The sequence below is a fragment of the Palaemon carinicauda genome, chromosome 32, assembly GCF_036898095.1.
Source record: "Palaemon carinicauda isolate YSFRI2023 chromosome 32, ASM3689809v2, whole genome shotgun sequence".
Taxonomy (NCBI): Eukaryota; Metazoa; Arthropoda; class Malacostraca; order Decapoda; family Palaemonidae; genus Palaemon; species Palaemon carinicauda.
This window is the reverse complement of record NC_090756.1, coordinates 75,299,973-75,323,596: the sequence shown is the minus strand read 5'-3', so window position 1 is coordinate 75,323,596 and position 23,624 is coordinate 75,299,973. Positions and strand designations below refer to the sequence as shown.

The following is a 23,624-nucleotide window of genomic DNA, read 5'->3' as shown; positions in this document are numbered from 1 at the left end:
ATACAATTACATATATTATTCTTCTCCTTTAGAAGGAAAGGGGTAAATGAAACTATAACAATCGTATATTTCTTGATAAAGAATAGGAGCGGAGAGAGACGCACATGTAATGAAATAGACATTTTATTTCAAAGATTGCAGATTATTGTGATAACAATTACAATAATAAATGTAAAGTTTATTTACAATAATAAAGAATAATGTACATAGAAAATAAAGACTTCAATCTTGAATCTGAAAAGAAATTTTACTTTTAGAAACACAAGTTCCAGTGGAACGTCAGCCTTTTTCAAAGAAAACACATCATGCCCTAGAGCATGTGGCACTCATGTAAAGTCTATGACATTTCACCTTGGTAAAAACAGTCTATTAGAAACACTAAGTGTCCATGAAATCACTATGTATTACCACAGGGTCAACACAGGCACCCAGAGAGTTAAAGTCCCAAGTAACTCGCTATGCAGAGTTAAACAGCAGGTTTCATAACACTACCTGCTGCTACCACGAAATGTTTAACTTCGTGCACTTGCTTTGCGTAGGGCTTGAAGAAAACGCGCGATGATTTCCATCCTGTGAAGCTCTTGAGGCTTTCGAAATCCATACTCTGGAAGAAGTTCAGAGAAGACGCGACTTTTCTAGGATCATGACCTGCGGGTGTACTGTCAGGATCCGCTCTGCGAATGAAGTAGGTGATTTTCGCTCTTAGTTGTTTCAGTGACAAGTCGCTACCCGATGTTTCTCCTTTGAAGAGTTGTCCTCCACCGAAGTCTGAAGTTCTTCAAAGATAGACCTTAAGACTCTCCACTGGGCATAGAGAGACATCTTCCTTCAGGGGGCAGATTCTCCAAGGGCCCCATCTCTTGGTGGGTAGTTCATTCTTAGCGAGAAACGTCGGATCAGGGAAGAGGGTAAGTTCTCCTGTATCTGCTAATAGGATATGACCCTCTTCTCTTGATAATGCCACTATTTCACTGACTCGGGCTCCCGAGACGAGAGCAAAAAGGAAGATAACTTTTTGAGTCAAGTCTTTTAGAGGGCACGAATCGTTGTCCAGGTTAGAGGCAAAATGGAGCACCTTGTCCAGGGACCAGGAGATAGGTTTTGGCGGAGGTGCTGGGCATAGTCTAGCGCATGCCTTTGGTTATTTATTGAAGATATCACTGGACAGATCAATCTGGAAGGCGTACAGGAGTGGTCTAGTCAAAGCCGATTTGCAGGTGGAAATCGTGTTGGCTGCTAAGCCTTGTCCATGAAGCTGAATGAAGAAGGACATACAAAAATCAATGGTGATTTCCGTAGGATTTTTTGCCTTGACAAAAGAGACCCACTTTCTCCAGGAAGATTCGTATTGCCGTCTTGAAGATTCAGTCTTGTATTCCTCGAGGAAGTCTAAACTTTTCTTCGAGATTCCAAACCTTTTCTTTGCGGCTAAGGAGAGAAAATCATGACATGAAGGTCCCTGAGTTTCAGTGATGAAGCGAAGACAGTCGACTTCTGTACTTGTTAAGAGAGAACTGGGCCCGGTAGGGGGATCAGCGTGGGCTGCAGCTCCAGGACCAGAGGGTACCAATTGCTCCGGGGCCACTTGAGAGCCACTAGGGCCGCTGTCCCTTTGAAGGTTCTCAGCTTGGAGAGGACTTTCGGCAGAAGGTTGGGGGGAGGGAACAGGTATCTCCTGGACCATCTGTTCCAATCCAGTGACATGGCATCCACTGCTTCTGCCTTGGGGTCCTCGTACGGGGCCACATATCAAGGAAGTTGATTGTTGTCGCTCATCACGAAGAGATCGATCTGAAGTTCCGGGACTTGGTGAGAGATGAAGGAGAATGACCTTGCGTCTAGAGACCATTCCGACTCTATTGGGCTTGTTTTTGATAGAGCGTCCGCCGTCACGTTGCGGAATCCTTGTAGGTGAACTGCAGACAGGTGCCACTTCTTCCTCTCTGCCAGACGAAAGATCGGAAGAAGTACCTGATTTATCTGGGGCGATCTCGAGCCCTGACGATTGAGACATCTGACTACCACCGAGTTGTCCAGAGTCAGACGATTGTGGATCGAGGGAGGCGGGGAGAGTTTCTTCAGGGTGAGAAGAACCGCCATGGCCTCCAAGATGTTGATGTGAAACGTCTTGAATAGGGGAGACCATGTTCCTTGAACCTGTCGTTGGTGGGAGTGACCTCCCCAACCCTCCAGTGAAGCGTCCGTGTGGATGTTGATCGATGGAGGCGGGTGTTGAAGAGGAATGGACCTTTTCAGGGCCTTTGCTTCCGACCACGGCTTTAAAAGTGAGCGAAGTCTGTTTGGAAGCCGTCTCTTGAGGTCTCTTCGAGCGATGGATGCGAAACGTCTCCAGACTCCCGCGGCATCCTTTAGCTGTGCGCGAAGCACCGGGTTTGTCACAGAGGCGAACTATAGAGAGCCGAGGACTTGTTCCTGCTGTCGTCTTGAGATCCGTTTGGATTTTAGAAGTCTTCTGACAGACCCTGCTATTTCCTTCCTTTTCTTCTGTGGAATGGAAAGGCGGTGTGACTGAAGGTCCCAATGGATTCCCAACCATTGGAACTTCTGAGCTTGAGAGAGGCGAGATTTCTCGACGTTTATCTTGAATCCCAGATGCTCTAGGAACTGGGTGACTTTGTTGCAGGCTCTTACACAATCTTCGGGCGATGTCGCCCAGACTAACCAGTCGTCTAGGTAGGCCATCACTTGGACGCCCTGAAGACGGAGCTGTTGGACGATTGCGTCTGCCAGCTTGGTGAAGATCCGTGGAGCCACGTTGAGGCCGAAGGGCATGGCCCTGAAGGCGTAACTTTTCCTTTGGAGACGAAATCCTAGGTAGGAGGAAGCGTAATGATTCATTGGAATGTGCCAGTAGGCATCCGCCAGGTCTATGGAGACCGTGTAGGCCCTTTGAGGCAGAAGGGTCCTTATTTGTTGCAGAGTCAGCATCTTGAATTTGTTGTTCGCAATGAACTTGTTGAGAGTGGATAAGTCTAGACTGACTCTTGAGTTTATTGGAGTCTTTCTTGGGAACGCAAAATAGTCTCCCTTGGAACCTGGTTGACTTTACCCTCCTGATCACCTTCTTGTTCAAGAGTTCTAGGACATATTCTTCCAAGAGGGGGGTTGACTGTTGGAAGAATTGCTGGAAGGCTGGGGGTGGTTGAGTCCAGCTCCAGCCTAGTCCCTTCTTGACGATGCTGTGTTCCCAGGGATCGAAGGTCCAACGATCCTGGAATTGGCGGAGTCTTCCTCCCACCGGAAGCACTTCATTGCTTCTGGTGTCCCGAGGGTTCGCCACCTTGGCCGCTAGCTCCCCTTCCTCCTCTGCCTCTGGAGGGACGGCGAGAAGAATCTCTGCCGGAGCTTCTGCTTGAGCCCCTACCTCTGGGACGAAAGGTAGTAGAGTGTTGCTCATACGCAGGGGTGAAGACCGGTGACTGCGACACCACCGGTTGGGGGACCAACTGAAAGGTCTGTTGTGGCTGTGTGGCCACTTGGGGAGTAGCGGTATCCGGAAACTGTCGTCTCTGTTGACGTTGCTGGGGTTTCGGCTTCCAAGTTTTCCTCTTAGGCTGAGGGCCATCATCCTGTGAGGATATCCTCTTTCTGGACATGCCCCACTTGTGGAGAAGGTTCCTATTCTCCGTGGCGGCTTTGTCTACAATCTCTTTCACCAAAGAAGATGGGAAGAGATACTTGCCCCAGATATTGGAGGAAATCAGCCTCCGGGGTTCGTGTTTCACCGTTGCGTTGGCGAACACGAATTCACGACAGGCTCTGCGAGCCCTAGTGAAGCTATATAGGTCCTTTGTCACCGTTGCCAAGTGCGATTTGGCTAGGACCATATAAAAGTCCGGGACTCTAGTATCCCCGGCCATAAGTTCCAGCTGTACCTGGCGGGACAGCGACGCGGCAAGCCTCTCCTTTGTATCCTGTTCCCTACAAAGGAGGTGATCATTTAGCCTTGGGAGGTCCTCATTAAATTGACGACCGGCTACATCAGGCTCTAGTTTCCCTACCGTGAAGGTTGACTGGATGTCTTTCCAGTGCCTATCATCGGGAGGAACAGTAATGGAGAAGGGTCTGCACTCCTCCAGTGCAGGGCAAGGTTTCCCTTCCTCCACTGCCTTTAAGACTGCTGTGAGGGCCTTTTCGATGAAGGGGAAGGTCGCAGCATTTGGCGCAACGAAGGTTGGATGCTTCTTGCTAAGTACCGGCATCTTGGAGTTGGTGAAACCCCTACTCTTCACCGCCTGGGCTAACATAGCTTGGGCCTTCGCGAGATCGAACACGATAACCTCCTTTGGTTCAGTCTCTTCCTTTGAGGCTGGTTCGGACCTGAGCCGGACGTAACAGTCCGGATAAGCCTCGAAATTCAGGAAGAATTCCACTTCTTCCAGCAAGATAGAGCCAACCCTTTCACTAATGTAGATTTTGCCAGTTGTAATTGGCATATGCTCGGCATATCTCCATGGGTTAGCTTCCGAGCAAGTGGGGAGGTCCTTAACCGAAATCCTTTTTGGTTGTTTAAGACTAACGAGAGTCGTCCGGAATTGCTCCTGGGTTTCTCGTAGCTTTCTTTCCATGAGGGCTTCAAGCATCTTGAAGACCTCTTGAGTGGCCGATGGAAGAGGGTCCAGGTTGGCAGAAGTCGAAGGAACAGGTTCCTCGGACGGTGCAGGATTTGCTGCGGAAGTAGGAGCAGGAGCGACCTCGGTCTCCGAATCAGGGTGTTCCACCTGATCTTCCTCGTAGTCGAGTTCCTCGCCCTTGAGGTTCTTCTCCGTTTCTTCCGACACCTCCGACATATGTTCCACGTTGTCGGAATCTAGATGGCACTCATGCATGGACTGGGCCATGACAACATCAGGTTCCACCACGATCTGGACGGTGGGGATCTGATCACTGGGAACCACAGAGTCTTTGGATGCCTTTGGGAAAATCAAGGCCCTCAAGTCTTCGTTGGGAAGATACGGTCCGGTGGCGTTCTTCTGGAAGCCACGCACCCATTTGCGTAGCTTCTCTCTAGCGTTGTCCCTTGCCTCCGCAGAAGGAGGATCGTCGAACGCCTAGACCAAACGACTCTTGCAGACTGCAGTTCTGCGGGTCCCAATACTTCAGGTCGCCTTTCATGGCGGCGCAGGGGGCGTGGGTCCGGCACGCCTTGTGCCCGTAGAAGTCCGGGCGCTTCACCCCGCAGAAGTTGCTCTCACACTTCATATACTCTTCCTGTAAAAGAAAGAGATCATGAGTACATGGAAGGCATAAGAATGACCTACATTACTCTAAAATTAAGATATCTTAATCTAAATTTTTTTTAAATTAAATTAATTACAAGGCATTTTAATGCTTCAGAATAATGAGCGGGAAAGGAAGTAGATAGACACATACTTGTGAATCCCGCCCAGTCGGTTACCGTAACCTTATCTGTAGGCAATTTCTTTTGTGGCCGAAGGTCACAATGAGGGAATCCATATGGATGAGCCGAGCTAAGCATCTAACAGAAATTGCCCGCAGAGTGTAGCAGGGTCTGAGACCACGCAGATCCCTGGAGGAGAAGGGGTATAGGAGAAACCCCTTATTAAATGTAGGTTCCGGCAATCGACTGCACTAAGACATACAGAGTATGCTGGAATATTGTAATGTGCAATCAAACACCATAGCCACAATCTTGGATGGTAAGACAATACCTAAATAGAAGTGGCCAAGCCATCTGGCTGCAGTATTTTGACTGTCGCCATGTTGCCGGCAGGCATGGAAGGGGTGCATGTCCCTTAACGTCTCAGAAGGGTGCCGTCAGACCGACGGGACGCCGGAGGCCAGTCCTGCAGGGTGGAAGGTATCAAGACAGACACACTGAGTATCTAAAGTATAATACCATCGTGGCGACCGCCGGCACAGCGGCGGGTCGTCGGCAGGGGGCGGCGGCTCCAGCAGCCGAAGGCTGACGGCATGGTGAGGTTTCAATCAATTCATAAGATAGATATGTATATAGTTGTATACCTAGACCGCCGGCAATCAATGCCGGCATGCGGGTGGACGACTCCGAAAGTCGGCCGGCTGTTACTAGGTAAAATGAGGGGTGGGACGTCGGCTGTATGTCGACGGAAGGCGGCAGCCTCCGGCACACGGAAGGCTGACGTCTTAGAGGGGGGGAGGCATCTTATGAGATAATGTCACCTGAGGTAGTGGCGGCTATCGCCGGCAGTAGAGGCGGCAAGGGACCGGCACCAGGATAGAAAGAGAGAAAGGTAAGGAGGTATGGAAGGGGTAAGATCCCATACCCCTCCGGCATCCCTCCGGAGAGAGTGCACTCATGATAGGAGTGGATACTCCTAGCATCCGGCGGCAGAGAGCCGGCAGTAGGCCGGGTGCCTGGGTAACCCAAGGGAGGGTTAGAGGGCACTCAAGAGGGGGAATCCTCTGCCGCCGGCAACCACCCCCATAGAACGCTATGAAGGGTATGTGTACCAGAGCGCCAGCTCAGCAGGAGAACAACTAACCCTACCACTCCACCCAAGGGAGGAGTTGTAGGACTAAGGACAGAGGTGTGTAGGCAAGCCTACACCAAAGGGATAGGTGGGGAGGGGGAAGAAAAGGTCTTTCTATAGAGGAGACTTTGTATGAGAATGGCCACCAAGGTAAGGGAGAATGCTCCCTAACCTAGGTTAGATAGCCCAGAATGAGAACGGTACAGATGTACCGTCTCAAACTATAATAGGGCAGAGTCAACCCCCAGAGCTTAACCTAGAGAAGGAGGGCTAACTCCTAGGCTAGGAAAGCTTGAAAGACACATCGCAAGTTACAGGGAGGAAGGAGTAACCCAAGCAGGTGCAACTGAGGAAGGGCAGAGCCCTTCCTTATTTCTCGGTCACGACCCTAAGGGAGGGTCATTCCCTTAGGGTAGGCAGAAAAGCAATAAATAGTCTGTTTGTAGACAAGATTCCCCTATATAGAAGGGGAAGCAAGACTACACAGAGGGAATTCCCGCAGGCAGGGGGATAGGGAGCATATAGGGGTTCCTACATTAGGTTAGGATGGAATGATACACAATCAACACAGTCCCCTATATGGTCCCCGAAGGCAAAAACACTTACATCACAGTCAATAGTATGTTTAATAATGACACAATCTTCATAACTTAACCTAGAACACTGGTATATATCATGCATGAAAACAAGCACTAGGCTCTCCAGCCTAGGGGCTAAGCTAGCGATCTAGTATGGGGTCGAACGGCGACCAAGTCTGATGAGCGCTAAACACGATATAAGTATTTCCTAGCTCTGAAGACTAAATAACTAATAATATTAATTAGTTAAATGACCGGAGAGGGCTGTTCTGGCTAACTAAATAAAGCATGTAACATGAACAGTGATGCCATAAAATGGCGCGTCCGGTATCGACACAGCTCTGCCACAAAAAAACAATATTTTACGAAAAAGTAGAAGTTACTTTACGGCTAGAGCTTATTTAAACAATACTGGGACCCGGTACTCAACTTTCCAGAAGAAGGCGAGGCTAAAGGTAGCGACATAACGGCGATGTAAGCTGATGAAAAAATCACTTAGGGAAAATCCGACTTAAGCAAGGAGCTACAGGCAAAAGGATGAGGACGGACGTGACGTCATTTAGCAATGGTGCCCGTTTGTTTACGTCTCGAGTACCAAAAGCAGCCACGGATGAGTGTAACTGTGGAATGACTCCCCAGTTATTCTCCACCTTTCCATATCGAAGTGTTAACTCTATATGGGGTGCAGATAGCTATGTGGCGTGTTAATACATGCGTCCCCTGTTGATATACGATATCCTAGAGGGAAACCTTTAGGGTACTCGCACCAGAAGTTAGAATTCTGTGATAACCTTTAGTTTAATTCTCTGGGAATATCCACTGTAGTTAAATATACCCTAGGAAGCTACTGAAGGAACCTTCCATCAGGACATCATGGCTTGAGCCCAAAAATGCAAATTACATCAGCGTCAATTTGTTAAAGAATCTCATAGTTTTCGTACAAGGGATTTTGACTTAGGAAAAATATATTTTTGGGTGAGATAGCCATGTCGTCCTGATGGAAGTTCCCTCCGGCTGCTTCCTACTGTATAATATTTCTGCGATTGATATTATAAGAGAATTACCGCCAGGTATCATAGGGTTCTAACCCTCGGAACGACTATCCGAAGATATCGTGTATAAATCAGGGACGTATCCTAAGATAACCATAGTTATCTGCACCCTGAATAGACCTTTCCCAGTCTAATCCTCTAATGAGAAGAATAAGTGAGTAGCCGTTACATATCCTATCACCTTTCGGTGCTCCCATACGACCCTGCTGCTTCATTCTATATCACAGCGGAGCTACTGTGAAATAGAAGCCTCCAACGAGCAAATGGGTGGGAGAAAAGTGAAGTAACGGGCGGGCCATCAGGACGACATGGCTATCTCACCCAAAAATAGATTTTTCCTACGTCTAAATCCCTTTTTTTAGAATAATATGATTTTAAGTGCTATTTATGCTTCAAATAGAAGTAGTTTAACTATCATAAAAAACACCACTGTTTAGCTCCTAAAGACCACTAACTAATATAAAAAGTCACATGTTTCATAGTTCGTTTGCTATGATTTGTGTTAATGAAGTGAACGTATACTGTAAATGTAAGTATTTTAATATGATTTTATGTAATTTAATTCTTTTTTATTCAAAGTAACATGTGTTATGTGCTTTTAACACTATTCCAGTGATATTATGACTTCAATACTTTTGGCAAACAGACGGAAAGTCAAACAAAATGACTCAAAAGTTGATTTGTATTTTCCCCCGTATTATTTTTGACAACCAACGTAAATTCGAAACCAACTTAACTCTAAACGACATTAACCGAGGTATACCTGTATGTATGTACTGTATGTATATTTGAAATCTGGCTCTCTGGTACAGGTGTATTCAATAAGATAAGAGTCCATCAATTTTTTATTTTTGGTAAATAAGTTTTGTTGCTGCTGTTGCAGTAGTATTTGTCACAGTTTATGGATGCTATCTGCTCTTCCCAATTTCAAGCTTTTGCAACTCTGTCTTTCAGAAGGAAAAAAAGCTGTTCTTCGAGATCCCGATTGACAACGACATGAAGGAATTGACGTTCTTCTCCATTAGCAGCGGTGATGTCCTGCTGGTGCGGTGGTAGAGATAGATTTCACACATAATTTGAAAAGATATTCTTTTGCTGCTGAGATTGTTGTCTTCTGTCATCTAGGCAGCAGCAGAAGGACTACTTTTACAAATTCAGATATAAAGTCTACTTTTTAAAGATATGGTAACAAGGAATTTTTGCAAATAGATTTCTTTAGTTTTTCTATTTATGAGTTTTTAAGTGTTTTATTTTTTGACCCAAAGATATGTTAATTTTTTTTTTGACTGGGTAAACATAAATCAAGATACTAGCTTTATTCGTTTTTAAAAGAAATTTATTTTTGATGAGGTAACCATATATTTTGGACTTAAATGCTATGTTTGGGAAAAGAAAGGTTAGTGAAACATTCCAGTGTGACTGTATTCTAATTTGATTTACTGAAAACAAGCAGACAATTGTCGATTGACTGCACAAAATGAATTCAAGGGTTGATAACTATCTCCTTAACAAAATTATCAAATCAATTGTTGTCACCTTAACTCCTTCGCTTCGATGACGTTGGTATACATCAAAACATGCCTGGTAATACACGCCCTAACTTTGGTGAACATCATCTTCATTATTATTATCACTATTATCACTATTATTATTATTATTATTATTATTATTATTATTATTATTATTATTATTATTATTATTATTATTGTCATTTTTATAAGCTACGAAAGAGTATAGCACATAGTTGTATATCACACAAGTTCACACTTGAGAAATGTCACTAAAAAACCTCCTCTCCCTATTATTACCCCCTCCTTCTCCTCCAGACTTCAGCCAACAAACAAATTCTTTGGGATTCTAGCCTTGATTTTTAAATATGTAAGAGCTATGCTGGTCTTTTTATATTACCATTGAAAACATTCCCGGCCTTAGACATTACTCAACCCCTTGACACTCCCCCCTATTGGGAGACGTGTCATCCTACCACCAACCAAGATACTTGCGATTCTAGTTCTTATTCATGATTATATAAGGTCTGCTTTCGTGTATTCACATCTAACCTTATCACCAACCAAAAATACTTGCGATTCCAATCCTTAGTCATGATTATTTGAGGTCTATTTTATTATTTTTCTGTTGTCGCAGTGTTCAAATCACAGAGAAATTCTCTTCGCCTTCAACTATAAGCCCTATTCATGAGACGAAAACTTACCAGTAATGTAAATTGTTGACCGAAGACGAGATTTATCTTTTTTTTTTTTTTTTTTTTTATTCCTTTTCTCTCAACTATCATTTCTACAAAATAATAATATATTCGTGTTTTATATGTTTCATATTAGTACTGTTCCTTGTTTTCACAAGTAAAAGTTAGAATATTGCGATTATTTCCATTTATTGCCATTTGTCATGTTCTTACATGGGCAGTCTATTTCCAACCTCGTGAAATACCTAAAACAGGAATGATCCAGTTCATAGTGACAGTCACAGTCAAAAGCAAGCTAGAATGGCAAACGAATGAACAAACTTTGTCTAAGGAACTTAATTTATATTTCCTCTCTCTCTCTCTCTCTCTCTCTCTCTCTCTCTCTCTCTCTCTCTCTCTCTCTCTCTCTCTCTCTCTCTCTCTCTCTCTCTCTCTCTCTCTCTCTCTCATATCATTTGTCAATAGTTTTTTATTTATTCATATTTGTTTATCTTATTTATACCTCATAAATTATACATTATAGAATACTTCTTGTGTCAAAGGAAACAAATGGATATTTTCATTATATTTCTGTGTAATGTAAATTCCATTATTACTATAGAGTAGTTCTATATCTTTCGACGGCTATTCATCACGGAATTATTATGGAATAACACGTCACTTCGTCACTTCTATATATATATATATATATATATATATATATATATATATATATATATATAAATTTTTTACACATATATTGCAGGGCTTTACAGTACCTTATGATTATAGATTATAGAATACTTCATGTGTCAAAGAAAATAAATTGATGTTTTCATTACATTTCTGTACAGCGTAAAGTTCATTATTACTAACAAGTAGTTTTATATCCTTTGACGGCTATTTATCGTGGAATTATAACAGAATACCATATCACTTCAATGAACATAAAGTTTTTTTTATGCATAAATTCGCAGTGCTTTACCATTATGTAGAGATAATTACATAAAAAAAGTTTTTCTTTCAAAATTATTCTATAATCACTTAAGAATCAATGGAAAAACATTTTAGGCCTTTAGAGTGAAATACAATGGAGGCTAAAGCAACCTTTAAAAAAGATCATCCTGTAATCAGTAGCAAAACAAATAAACATGGAAATATAGCTTATTATAGGATAAATGAGCAAGTATATCCGATGATAACAATATAGAGCTCCAGTAGTGAATCCACGGCATTGTAGCGAAAGGGTTAAAGACTATAGGCTTTAACAGTCACACACTCACTCTTTTGATTGACATGTTTATGGCTTTTCAGGAGGTAATGACATTTATTGTCGGAAATTTATGAGAGAGAGAGAGAAAGCGCCAGCAATATGCACATTCCTACACCTCTCATAGGAATGGGAAAGAAATTGTAGTCTCCTCTCAAGTCAAAACTTTTCAATATGGGAACAAGGTAAATGTTCACCTTTGGATTAATACTATGGATTAATACTCAAGTGCCTTTTGAATCTTCCTACATTTGTCTCTCCTATTTAGTGGCAAATTTTGTTGGTGGTAAATTGCCACTGCCTATGGACACGGCAGCAATTCTTGCCATGCTCACTCTAGTTTAATGGTTTTGGTATTTTTTAAGCTAGTTTCTTTGCAATAGTTCTTTTGTTTTTATAGTGAAAATGTGACTTTGTGTATTTAACATACTATATGCTGCTTTGTATTTGCATGTACTATTAGGATTATTCACTTTGCTGCTTCACACCAAGTGTATCGAAGTATTGAGAAAGCAATTGCTAAGTCTTTCAAGGTTGAGCACTGAAAGAATTGCTCATGATGTAAAATATTATGGTTGTATCATAATTCTTTCGTCATGTTGATTCACAATGCATGGTTGAAAATCTTTGAGCTATCAACTTTATATTGTTAGTAACTAATTATTTACGAAGGTTATGTCCATAAAGTTGTTTGCTCGGAGAATTTATTGTGGAATACTAAAAGAAAGACTGTCTTCTTCAGTCTCTTTTCATGGCTCCTACTGAAGGGTACTGAACTAATAGTTAATAATTAGTCATTGTTGATTATTTGATGAGTTGGAAATGCTAGGTAAGGTTTGAAGGAAATAAGGCTTCTTAGAAAACTCAAAGAATCATAACTTTCAATTTTTTCCTAATTAAGTCCTGAAACATGACATATTTGACCTGTTTTAATCATGATATGCCTAATGTGCTTTTTTTTTTTATAGAAAACATGGATCTCATTCATGTGTGTAATGATGATTTGACAGCTTAAGTTTCCTTTAGATCTCAGTTTTTCTGAAGGCTTCCTTGTCTCCTATTTGAGGCATAGTTAGAATTATTTTGCTCTAAGGGCTACCAGAGGAAAGTATTGAAATTGAATTTGAATATTACCAAATAGCTGAAGAATGAAATGGTTACATAAAATCAGTAGCAATCAATAACTAGTTCTTGACAATGGTGATAATTTCTCATGTTTGTTTCTTGGGATCTTCAGCCTAAGGAAACCAGGATATTTCTTCAGAACTCTTATTATTGGTTGTAAATGTTTTGAAGGAAATTGTGTAAACAGTTATCATCTTCTTCCCATATCAATTCAAAATATTTGCCTTCTTAGCTTGAGTTTGCAAAATTTTACAGGGCTTTTCTATGTTTTGGGACTATGCCAGACTTAAGGCAATTCTAAGGCCACTAACTAACAGGTTTGACATGGCCAGTTTTGTTTCCAGAGATTTTTGATTGACACTTTTTTGATGGGGAAGGATTGTCGGTGATATGGCTGGGATTTAAAGTACAGTATCTTGTTGAGTAAATTCTGATACCATGTGTTTTTGTTGTTGGGTCTTCTGAGTTACTTTGGGCATTCCTTGCTCTCTACATTTGTTTACGCAATCCCTATTTACAGACATTTCTGTTCGAACGATATAAATTTTTCTTTAATTTGAGGCTATTTTAGGGCATTTTCTATTCTAAAGAATTATGCAGAGTAGGCCTACCCCTTGTTTTGTAAATTATCTCTGGGCAAAGATTGGGTAATGACTTAGTTGACCAAGTTTCGTTGTTATACTCCTCAGTTCTGAATTGCCTGAACCTTCTTTCATATCACTTCTTGGTCTGGAGTTATTTGAGGAACTCATTAGCCATGAAACGTAGAGAATTTCCATCTTGAAAAGTTTTTTCATGGTCTTTGTCATACAAATTAGTCTATGCAGTTATCTGGGAGTTCTTTTATCTACGTAGGTATTTAAGGTGTTTCTTGATGTAATAAGCTATTGGGGGCACTCATTTGAAAGCCAAATTTTAATATTCCTTAGTTTGCAGAGTTTAAATCACAAACTCATTGTCTACAAAGTTACTTGGGTCTTATTCCTTGGTCCATTCAGTTATTAATGACCCATCTTGTTTTTGGAAGCTATTCTGGGCACTGGTCTTTAGTGTCATTTAGAACTCTTCTATGGAGATGACTTTGGCATTCATTGGATAATGAAGTTATCTGTGGGGACATTCCTTTTTTTTATTAAGAAGTAACTTGTAGCACTACAGTGCTTATGGAATTTTTAGAGCAATTCTTTATGTATGGAGTTATCTGCTTCACACCTTGGTGTAAGGAGCTATTTTTTTCACTCATTTGATTGTTTCATGTCGCTCATCCCCCTTGTTCCATCACTCGTTTCCAAGAGAGATTTTTGTCGTTAATTTCTTCTAAAAGTTTTCTTGTCAATCTTAAGGCTGTTATTTTATTCTCCATATATAGAACTTGTTCGTTCTTTTACCAGCATCTTAAGAGTTATAGCTCAATGTGTTGACTTGAATATATTGTACTTATCAAAGCCCAACAGCCTATCTTGGTAAACATGTAGGATTTTAGTTTGCTTATTTATTCAGTTTTCTTGTCAGTGCAGGTATTACCTTGAAAGCTTAATTCATGAAAAGTAATTACTGTGTTACGTTATCGTTAATCTAGCCAAAAGCCTCAAATTCTTTGAGTTTGTACTGTAATGGTTTATCAAATCTTAGAATTTGGTAAAAATTATATTAAAATAAACTATTTTAGAATGTTTAAGAAGCTTGCTTCCATTGAAGGAGGCTATTATGTCAAATTTATAGGTTTTGGTATATAATTTTGACTAAGCAAAGATATATGCACTTGTATCAATGACAAAAGATCAAATTTGCAGTAATGTAAGTAGTGGAAAGTCTATCTAATGTAAAAAAAAATTGCAATTCGATGTGCTCCAGACATGTTTATCTTTTTTAAGTTAATTTGTAATCCTAGTACTTTTGTGTTTTAAAGATGCATAGATTTGTAGTAGCTTTTATGGTTAATGCTATACTGATGTGCAGAAATGAAGAGCATCCTTCCTTTTGAAGAGAATCTAATACATTGTAAAATAGACATATATGTTATTTTACACCAGTAAAGCTTGCAGTCATAGGAATATGATATTCAAAAGTTTCATTACCTTTTTGTAGTTTTTAACTATTTTTAATGGTGAAAGATATGAACAAAAAATGGAAATTGTTGTTTCATTATAATATTCACTTTGTTTCTCAATGGCATAAATTCAATTGCATTTATTTATGATTGACATTTGATGATGTATTAAAGTTATGTTTGAAAAATGAAAAGTATACTGTACATGGTCAAGCCTGAAAGCTTTGTTTTGACAATTTTTCAGTACAGTGATACCTCGGTAGTCGAACGACTCTATACTCGAACAATTCGGAGTTCGACCAAAATTTTCGAGAAATTTTTGCTGCGGTGCTCGACCAAAAATTCGGTACTCGACCAGCCGAACACGTGACGACCGCATGGGCTTTGTGATGATCGCGCCATCTCGGCCACTCTCGCTTGTTCGGGAAGCATCAGTTCTCTCGAGAGCGTCACTCAGACAACGCGCGATCAGCATTCGTTGTGATTTAGTGATTTTCAGTGCTTTTAATTGCTTTTTTAGCTTTCATAATGAGTCCCAAGAAAGTAATGAGTGTTAAGGGGAAGGAGAAGAGGAAAACAGTGCGAACAACGATCGAGTTGAAGAAGGAAATTATAGCGAAATATGAGAATGGTGTACGAGTGTCCGATTTAGCGGTAGAATACGGAATGGCGAAGTCGACCATTTCTACGTTTTTAAAGCATAAAGAAATGATTAAGAAGGCGAATGTTGCAACGGGAGTTACGGCGGTAACTAAGCAAAGGCCACAAGTGATTGAGGAGATGGAAAAGTTGCTTTTAATATTTATTAAAGAAAAACAGTTGGCCGGGGAAAGTGTTAGTGAAGCGTTCATTTGTGAAAAAGCGTTGCATATCTATGAAGAATTAGTGAAGAAAAGTCCGAGTACCAGTGAAAGTGATTCATTTACATTTAAAGCGAGCAGGGGTTGGTTTGAAAAGTTTCGTAATAGAACAGGTATTCATCGTGTTACTAGGCATGGGGAGGCAGCTAGTTCGGATCAAATTGCAGCCGATAAATACGTGGGGGAATTCGATCGGTACATAAATGAACAAAATTTGATCGCACAACAAGTCTTTAATTGTGATGAGACTGGGTTATTTTGGAAGAAAATGCCAGCCAATACGTACATTACCAAGGACGAGACGAAGATGCCAGGTCACAAGCCAATGAAAGATAGGCTAACATTGTTGCTGTGTGCAAATGCAAGTGGCGATTGCAAGATCAAACCCTTGTTAGTGTACCACTCGGACAACCCCCGGGTGTTCAAACGAAATAATATTTGTAAAAGTGCACTACCAGTTATGTGGCGCTCGAACACTAAATCTTGGGTCACAAGACAATTCTTTACTGAGTGGATAAACGAAGTGTTTGCCCCCCAGGTTAAGGCTTACCTCATTGAAAAGAGCTTGCCAATGAAATGTCTTCTGGTTATGGACAATGCTCCTGCACATCCTCCAGGTCTCGAGGATGACTTGAAAGAAGAATACAGCTTTATCAAAATCAAATTCTTGCCCCCCAATACTACTCCCATACTCCAGCCCATGGACCAACAGGTCATTTCAAACTTCAAAAAACTCTATACCAAGGCCCTTTTCAGAAAGTGTTTTGAAGTGACCAGTGACACGAAGTTGACCCTAAAGGAATTCTGGAAGGAACACTTCAGCATCCTCAACTCTGTTAACATGATTGACCAAGCTTGGCGAGGTGTGACCTATAGGACATTGAACTCTGCCTGGCGTAAGCTGTGGCCATCATGTGTCACAGAGAGGGAGTTTGAAGGTTTCCAACCAGAGGCGGGTCCAAGCACTGCTACCCCTGTAATTTCTGATGACACTGATGTCGTTGAGGAAATTGTTGTCATGGGCAGGAGTTTGGGGCTTGAGGTCGACAAGGATGATATTGATGAGCTTGTAGAAAGCCATTCTACCGAGTTGACTGTGGAGGAATTGTTGCACCTGCAACAACAACAGCAGCAGGATCTGATTGTGGAGCAGGAATCTTCAGAAGAGGATGAGGTAAGGGAGGATGTTCCAAGTTCTCTCATCAATGAAATTTGTTCCAAGTGGGCAGATGTGCAGGCTTTTGCTGAAAAATACCACCCAGAAATTGCAGTAGCAAACCGGGCAGTGCATATGTTTAATGATAGTGTCATGTATCATTTTCGAAGAATACTGCAGAGGAGGAAGAAACAATTAACAATAGACCAGTTTTTCACAAAAGAAAAGAAAGCTGCTACATCAAAGCCTGTTTCTCCTCCAAAGAAGAGACAAAGAAGAGAAGAAACCCCTGAAATAGATCTGCCCACCCTTTCATTGGAGAGAGAAACAACTCCTGAAGGAGAACTACCCCGCCACATCATGGAAGGGGACTCTCCTTCCAAGCAGTAACCTCCCCCTTCCATCCTCTCCACATCCATCCCTGTATGCCATCGAACCGCTGCTCAAAGGTATGTTCACTACAGTACAGAAAATGGTTTAAAATTGTTTTATTTTAGTACAGTAAATGGTTTAAAATTGTTTTATAGGATTTTCTGACCAATTTCATACACATTTAGATAATTATTGTTGTTTAGGTACACGTTTTATTAATATTTTGGGCCTGTTCGAGTGCTTGGGAACGGAATAGAATATATACCATTATTTCTTATGGGGAAAAAAAATTCGGTACTCGAACAAATCGGAGGTCGAACACGGATCTCGAACGGATTATGGTCGAGTACCGAGGTATCACTGTATATCTAGACTCATATATAATATTTTTTGTGTATCTGTCTGCTTTTGTTCCGTAACCGAAATACAAACCACGCTATTTACATTGGGTTTACTTTTGACGTAGCTGAAATTGACGAGCCAATAGATTTTAACGAGGGTTAACTACCCCCGTGCTAGTTAGCGGGGGTAGGGGAAGCTCCCTCCACACACCGGTGATTTGCTTCACTTCACTTTTGGCTCTGACGATGTGCAGACGTGTCTGTCTATCGTCCTCGTTTTTGACAGCCTTAACCTTTTCTTTGCTTTTCCTCAGCTGTGTGTTTGATGTTGGCCTCGCCCTTTGGTGTTCATCATGCGCAAGTGGCCTGGGATCGCCGGCCGCCCTTGCGGTACCTTCATGTCTGCGGTGGATACCGATCCTCACACCCTTTGCCCGCAGTGTCGAGGCCGACGGTGTGATAGGGAAAATACATGTAGTGAGTGTAGGGAGTGGTCTGCCTCCCAGTGGGAGAGGTTTGCCCGCCGGCGTAAGAAGAAGTCCAAGAGAGACCATTCTCCTTCGAGGGTTGCCTTGAAGGAGGAAGGCTCTCGGGACTCTTCTTCCGCCGCCCAAACCTCCTCCGAAGCTCCCCCTCGTCCGGCTTCTAGTGAGAGGCCACTGAGTGGGAGCGCAGGCCCTAGTTCTGTTTCCCGACCTCGGGGTGCGGGAGAGGGCGTCGCCTCCCATAGCGGGGCGGTTCCCCCTCCTCCTCCGGGGGAGGATTTTGATAATGTTAATCCTGTGTATAATGATGATCTTTTTCAGCTTTGGGCTTCCTTGGGGCTTAAGGGCCTGCTCTCCAAGGAAGCCCTGTTTGACCTTATTCAGTTAGGGGCCGCTGTCAAGCAGTCGCCGGTGATAGCAGAGGTAGATCCTCTGTCTATCGTCGACGTCATGGTGGCAGAGGCTTCCGACGAGTCTGGTCAAACCTCTGCGGCGCCTGATGTTGATGACGTTGCTGAAGGCTCTCCTCCCCCTTCTGTAGATCCTTCGTAGGGGGAAGGGGGTCCTACGGGCTCTCAGGCGGCCAAGTCTCCCCCTTGGGGGAGCACTCTGACTGAGACTCCTCTTCGGAGGACTGATGATCCTGACGACCTCCCTCGTGGCCGCCTTCGCCGTAAGGCTCATCGTCCGCTTCACCGCAAGGGCCTCCCGTCTCCCTATAAGGGTGTCAAGAGGCGCCTTTTCGAGTCTTCTCCTCCTCCGTCCTCCGATGGGGACTCTCCTCGCCGGAAGCAGTCTGTAGCAGCCGCGTCCTTAGACCTCTCCGGGGATCGTTCACGTTCTCCCACGCCTTCCAGACCTTCTACTTCCTATGCAGACGGCCAGCAGTATTCTGATCTCGTCAGCCGACGGGCACCGGTCCCTTGGGGGCAAAGGGATGTCGCCCACGGTGTGGGCAATTCCCTTGCGCGTCAGGGTTCCCCTGCGCGCCCTTCTGCACGTTCACGTGTAATAGCGCACCAACGCTCTCTTGCTCGTCAGCGCTCTCCTGATCGCCAGCGCTCTCCTGTTCGCCAGCGCTCTTCTGATGATCAACGCCCTACTGCTTGCCAGCGCTCTCCTAAGGACAACGAACATCCTCCTGTTCCTGCTGCGCGCCCAGCGCGCCAACGGTCTCCTGAGTGCACTAGATCTCCTGCTCGTCAACGCGCACCTGCGCTTCCAGTTCCTGACACGCGCCCTGTGCGGCCACGCTCGCCACCGCGCCCTAGAACTCCGGTTCAGGACATGGGCAAGGACTCAACTTCTCCTCGCCCTCGCGATCCTGCTCGTCAGCTTTCTCCTGCGCAGCAACGCGCGCGATCTCCTGCTCGTACATCTAGAGTTCGTGCACGTCCACGCGCCTCCTCTTCCTGAGCCCACTCGCGAGCGTTCGCCTTTGCGCGTCGCGCCGATAGCTCTTGCACAGTCTTCTACGCGCCGTCTCCCTGCTCGCCAGCGTTCTCCAGAGCGACAGCGATCTCCGATGCGTCAACGTTCTCCTGCTCGTCAGCGATCTCCTGCGCGTCAACGATCACCAGCGCGTCAGCGTTCCCCTGAGCGCCGGCGATCTCCAGATCCCCCTCGTGATCCATCGCCTGCGCGCAAGCGCTCTCCTACGCGTCAGCGCCCAGCAGATCAGGAGAAACATAGGTCCCCTGCGATCAGCTCGCCCACGCGCGGTCGCTTGCCTGCGCGTTCTACGCGCCATCGCTCGCCTGCGCGCCAGCGTTCGCCAACGCGCCATCGATCGCCAACTCGCCATCGCTCGCCCACGCGTCACAGGTCTCCTGGACACTATCGTTCCCCTGGCCCTCAGCGGTCTCCTGAGCGCTCTCGTTCGCCCACGCGCCAGCGTGTTCACTCGCCAACGCGCTCACTTGCTAGCTTGCCCACGCGCCCGCTCGCCCACGCGCCTACGCGCCCGCGCGCGATCGCCCTCGCGCTTGTTTGTCTCCGCGCGATTGCGAGCCCGCGCTCCAACAGCCCCTCGCGCGCGACTCTTTTGTATCACCCTCGCGCGAGCGTCAGCACGACCCCAGTTCACGTCGGGTTCCGCAGCTTGCGGCAGCAGCAGGGACGCGTGTCGCCAGGTCGCAGTCGGGATCGCCTCCACCTAAGCGCAGGTCTCTTTTGCAGGACAAGGAAGGACCTTCGGAGAAGTCAAGGCAACTTTCTTCCCCTTGTTTTTTGCAGGCAGGTCCAGTGGTTTCCACTCCGAAGGATCGCCCGATCCCCTTCCCTCCAGCGGGAATTTCGGACTCTGTGTCCGTGTCTCGGCAGTCCTGGTTTGGTCCTCTGATGCGGGCATTAGTGAAGGCTATGAAGCCGGCACTCGCCGATCTAGGACACAAGCCAGCGACGGCCTCTGCCCCGCTGAAGAGAAGGAGAGGAGTGGACTTCGTGGTGACTTCTCCTAGGGAGAAGTTGGTTCCTAAGAGGTCCGCCAGTCGTTTTCTCCTTCTCCCGTAGACGAGGCTTTTCCGTCCTCGGGAGAGTCCAGTGAGGCGGGGGTCTCCCCCTCGGCACCAAGGGGGGAGTCACCTCCTCGTGGAGGAGAATCGTCTCGCGCGGAAGGTGCCTACCAGACCTCTTTGCTGGAGTCTTGTATCCCGCCCAGGAGGGAACCCAAGGACTCCAAGACGTTGCCGAAGTCTTCTTCACGTATTCGTCAGGAACCAGCCAGACCCCGGGAGAACGTCCACATGTCTCCCCAGGAAGAGCTTCCGGGGACAGGAGACTTAGCTGCCAGTCCGCAGGGAGGAGAGCAGCTTGAGTCTGAGCATGCCTTCTGGCAGGTCTTGGGCCTGATGAGGCAGCTCAACGGGTTCATGGACCCTGTGATCGCCCCCCGTGAAGGCAAGGACACGGTCCTGGATCAGGTTTATGGAACTCAGAAGCCCCCAAAGGCCAGCGCGGCTCTGCTCTGGTCTCAGGGGCTGAAGAGTGCCAGAGCCAGGGCCAATGCTCAGCTCGCAGTACTCGCTACCTCCAGTCGTTCCTCTGCCGGGAACAAACTCCTCCCACCTCCTCGTCTCCAGCAGAGGAGGTATTTTGAGATCATGGGGGAGTCTAGCCTCGCTCTTCCCCTCCACCATTCGGTAGAAGAGCTTACTAGGGGAGCTCCTCTTGAGAAGCTCTCCGCCCGGCAGGTGACGTTCTCGGCGTCGGAGATCCTAAGCCATGAGAAGGTCGCGAGGTGTGCCATGCAGGCCACTTCGTGGCTGGATGTCTGGCTAGGTTCTCTGGGCATCCTATTGCGCTCTGAGGATCTGTCTAAGGAGAGCAATAGGAAGGCCCTGGAGACCTTCCTCCTCTCGGGCACTCGCTCCATCGAGTTCCTGGCACATCAGGTTACCAACCTGTGGGCCAACTCGGTGCTGAAGCGTCGTGATGCGGTGACCGAGAAGATCCATCCGAAGGTCCCCGCCTTGGATGTCTGCAGGCTCAGACACGCCTCCCTCCTTGGGGGGAATTTGTTTGAGCCCCAAGATATGGAACGAACAGCTGAGAGGTGGAGGAAGTCTAGCCAGGACTCCCTCCTCCAAAGGGCCCTTGCATCTCGGCCCTACAAGCCTCCAGCTCCGCAGCAACATCAGCAGCAGCCTCGCAAGACACCGAAGCAGGCGCCGGCAGCAAAGAAAGTGGTGTCTAAGCCCCAGCCCTTTCCTGCCAAGGACAAGAGGGGCGGTAAGTCCTCCAGGGGAGGCAAAACTCCTAGAGGGAGCGGCCGTGGCCGCAAACACTAGGAGTGGCAGTCCCCCCGCGTGTCCACCTGTGGGGGGATGCCTTCAAAGTTGCGTGCACAGGTGGCAGCAACATGGGGCCGATGCTTGGACGGTCTCCGTGATCGGCCAAGGGTATCGCGTCCCATTCACGACATCTCAACCTCCCCTGACAGCGAATCCAGTGTCGTTGAGCTCCTATACCATGGGATCGGTAAAGGGGCTAGCCCTTCGGGCGGAAGTCGAGACCATGCTCAAGAAGGATGCTCTCCAGGAGGTCGTCGACGGCTCCCCAGGCTTCTTCAGTCGACTCTTTCTTGTAAAGAAGGCGTCTGGAGGCTGGAGACTCGTCATCGACCTCTCAGCTCTGAACAAGTTTGTCAAGCAAACTCCGTTCAGCATGGAGACAGCGGACACGGTCAGACTTGCGGTGAGACCACAAGACTTCATGTGCACACTGGATCTGAAGGACACGTACTTCCAGATCCCAATCCATCCGTCTTCCAGGAAGTACTTGAGATTCAGCCTAGACAGCAAGACCTACCAGTTCAAGGTGCTGTGCTTCGGTCTCTCCACAGCACCTCAGGTGTTCACCAAAGTGTTTACCCTGATTTCGTCTTGGGCGCACAGGAACGGCATCCGTCTCCTCCGTTATCTGGACGACTGGCTGATCCTAGCAGACTCGGAGTCGATCCTTCTTCGACACCGAGACAGGCTTCTGGGACTTTGCCAGGATCTGGGGATCGTGGTAAATCTCGAGAAGTCCTCTCTGCAGCCGTCCCAATGACTGTTTTATCTAGGCATGTTGTTAGACACCAATCTCCACAAAGCCTTTCCAAGGCTGAGGAGGGTGGCGGAACCCTTCCTCAGGCGAGAAGAGCTTCCTGCCCAATCGTGGTTGCGTCTCTTAGGTCACCTGTCCTCCCTGGCTCGTCTGGTTCCAAACGGCCGTCTCAGGATGAGATCCCTGCAGTGGCGGCTCAAGTCCCGGTGGAATCAAGGATCCGAATCCCCGGACTTCCTGGTCCCGATAGGACCTTCCGAACAGGCGGACCTGCGGTGGTGGCTGGTCGACGAGAACCTGCAAAAGGGAGTGGATCTTCTCGTCCTCCCCCCGGAATTGACACTGTTTTCGGACGCGTCAAAAGAAGGGTGGGGGGCGCACATTCTGAACCAGAGGACCTCAGGCCTTTGGTCAGAATCAGAAAAGTACCTGCACATCAACCTGCTAGAAATGAAGGCCGTTTTCCTGGCTCTTCAACACTTCCAACGGACCTTGGCGGGTCACTCCGTGGTGGTGATGAGCGACAACACCACAAAAAAGGATGAAAAAACTAGTTTATATTCCTAAAATATGCTAATAAATACAAAAGTTTCTACATGCAAAAAATTCATGATACGAAAAGGGATACAAAAATTTTGTCACCTCATATTACAAAAAATCCCTCGTGATACGAAACAAAATTTGCCCGGCTGCCGAGAAATAGTTTGAAAATTCGCATGCCGCCAAACTGTAAACACACCACCATCCTCCTACTCTCCCATTGGCTATCTCCCTACCCTGATACTAGTTACCACCATAAGATCCTGTTCTCCTATTGGTCATCATTTTTCTCATCATGCATCTACTCCTCTGCCATTTCGTTTCGGCAGCACTATCGTTCACATTGAATTCTTGTGGGTGATTTCGCTTTCGGACTCATAGTTTTCATGTTACTTTATTTGACCCGTAATTCTATAGCCATGAGTCCCAAGTTTGTTGCAGATGTTCAAGGAAAGAGAGAGGATGTTTTCTATGGAGACGAAGCTTGAGATAATCAAGAAATATGAGGCTGACATGCAGTTGAATGTGATTGCTAAGGAGTATGGTCGAAATCCATCGACAATAGGTATTA

The 23,624-nt window shown here is 45.6% G+C and overlaps 1 protein-coding gene across 1 annotated transcript in view; it reads left to right on the top strand.

Annotated features, from left to right (window-relative positions):
- The window catches only part of Tbce (Tubulin-binding cofactor E), a 778,896-nt gene extending 769,535 nt beyond the window's left edge, over positions 1 to 9,361 (top strand). Inside the window, exon 14 of the mRNA XM_068356257.1 lies at positions 9,079 to 9,361. Within this exon, the coding sequence (XP_068212358.1) occupies positions 9,079 to 9,180 (102 nt within the window). The 3' untranslated portion in view covers positions 9,181 to 9,361. The remainder of the gene's footprint in view (positions 1 to 9,078) is intronic.
- The last annotated feature ends 14,263 nt before the right edge of the window (positions 9,362 to 23,624 follow it).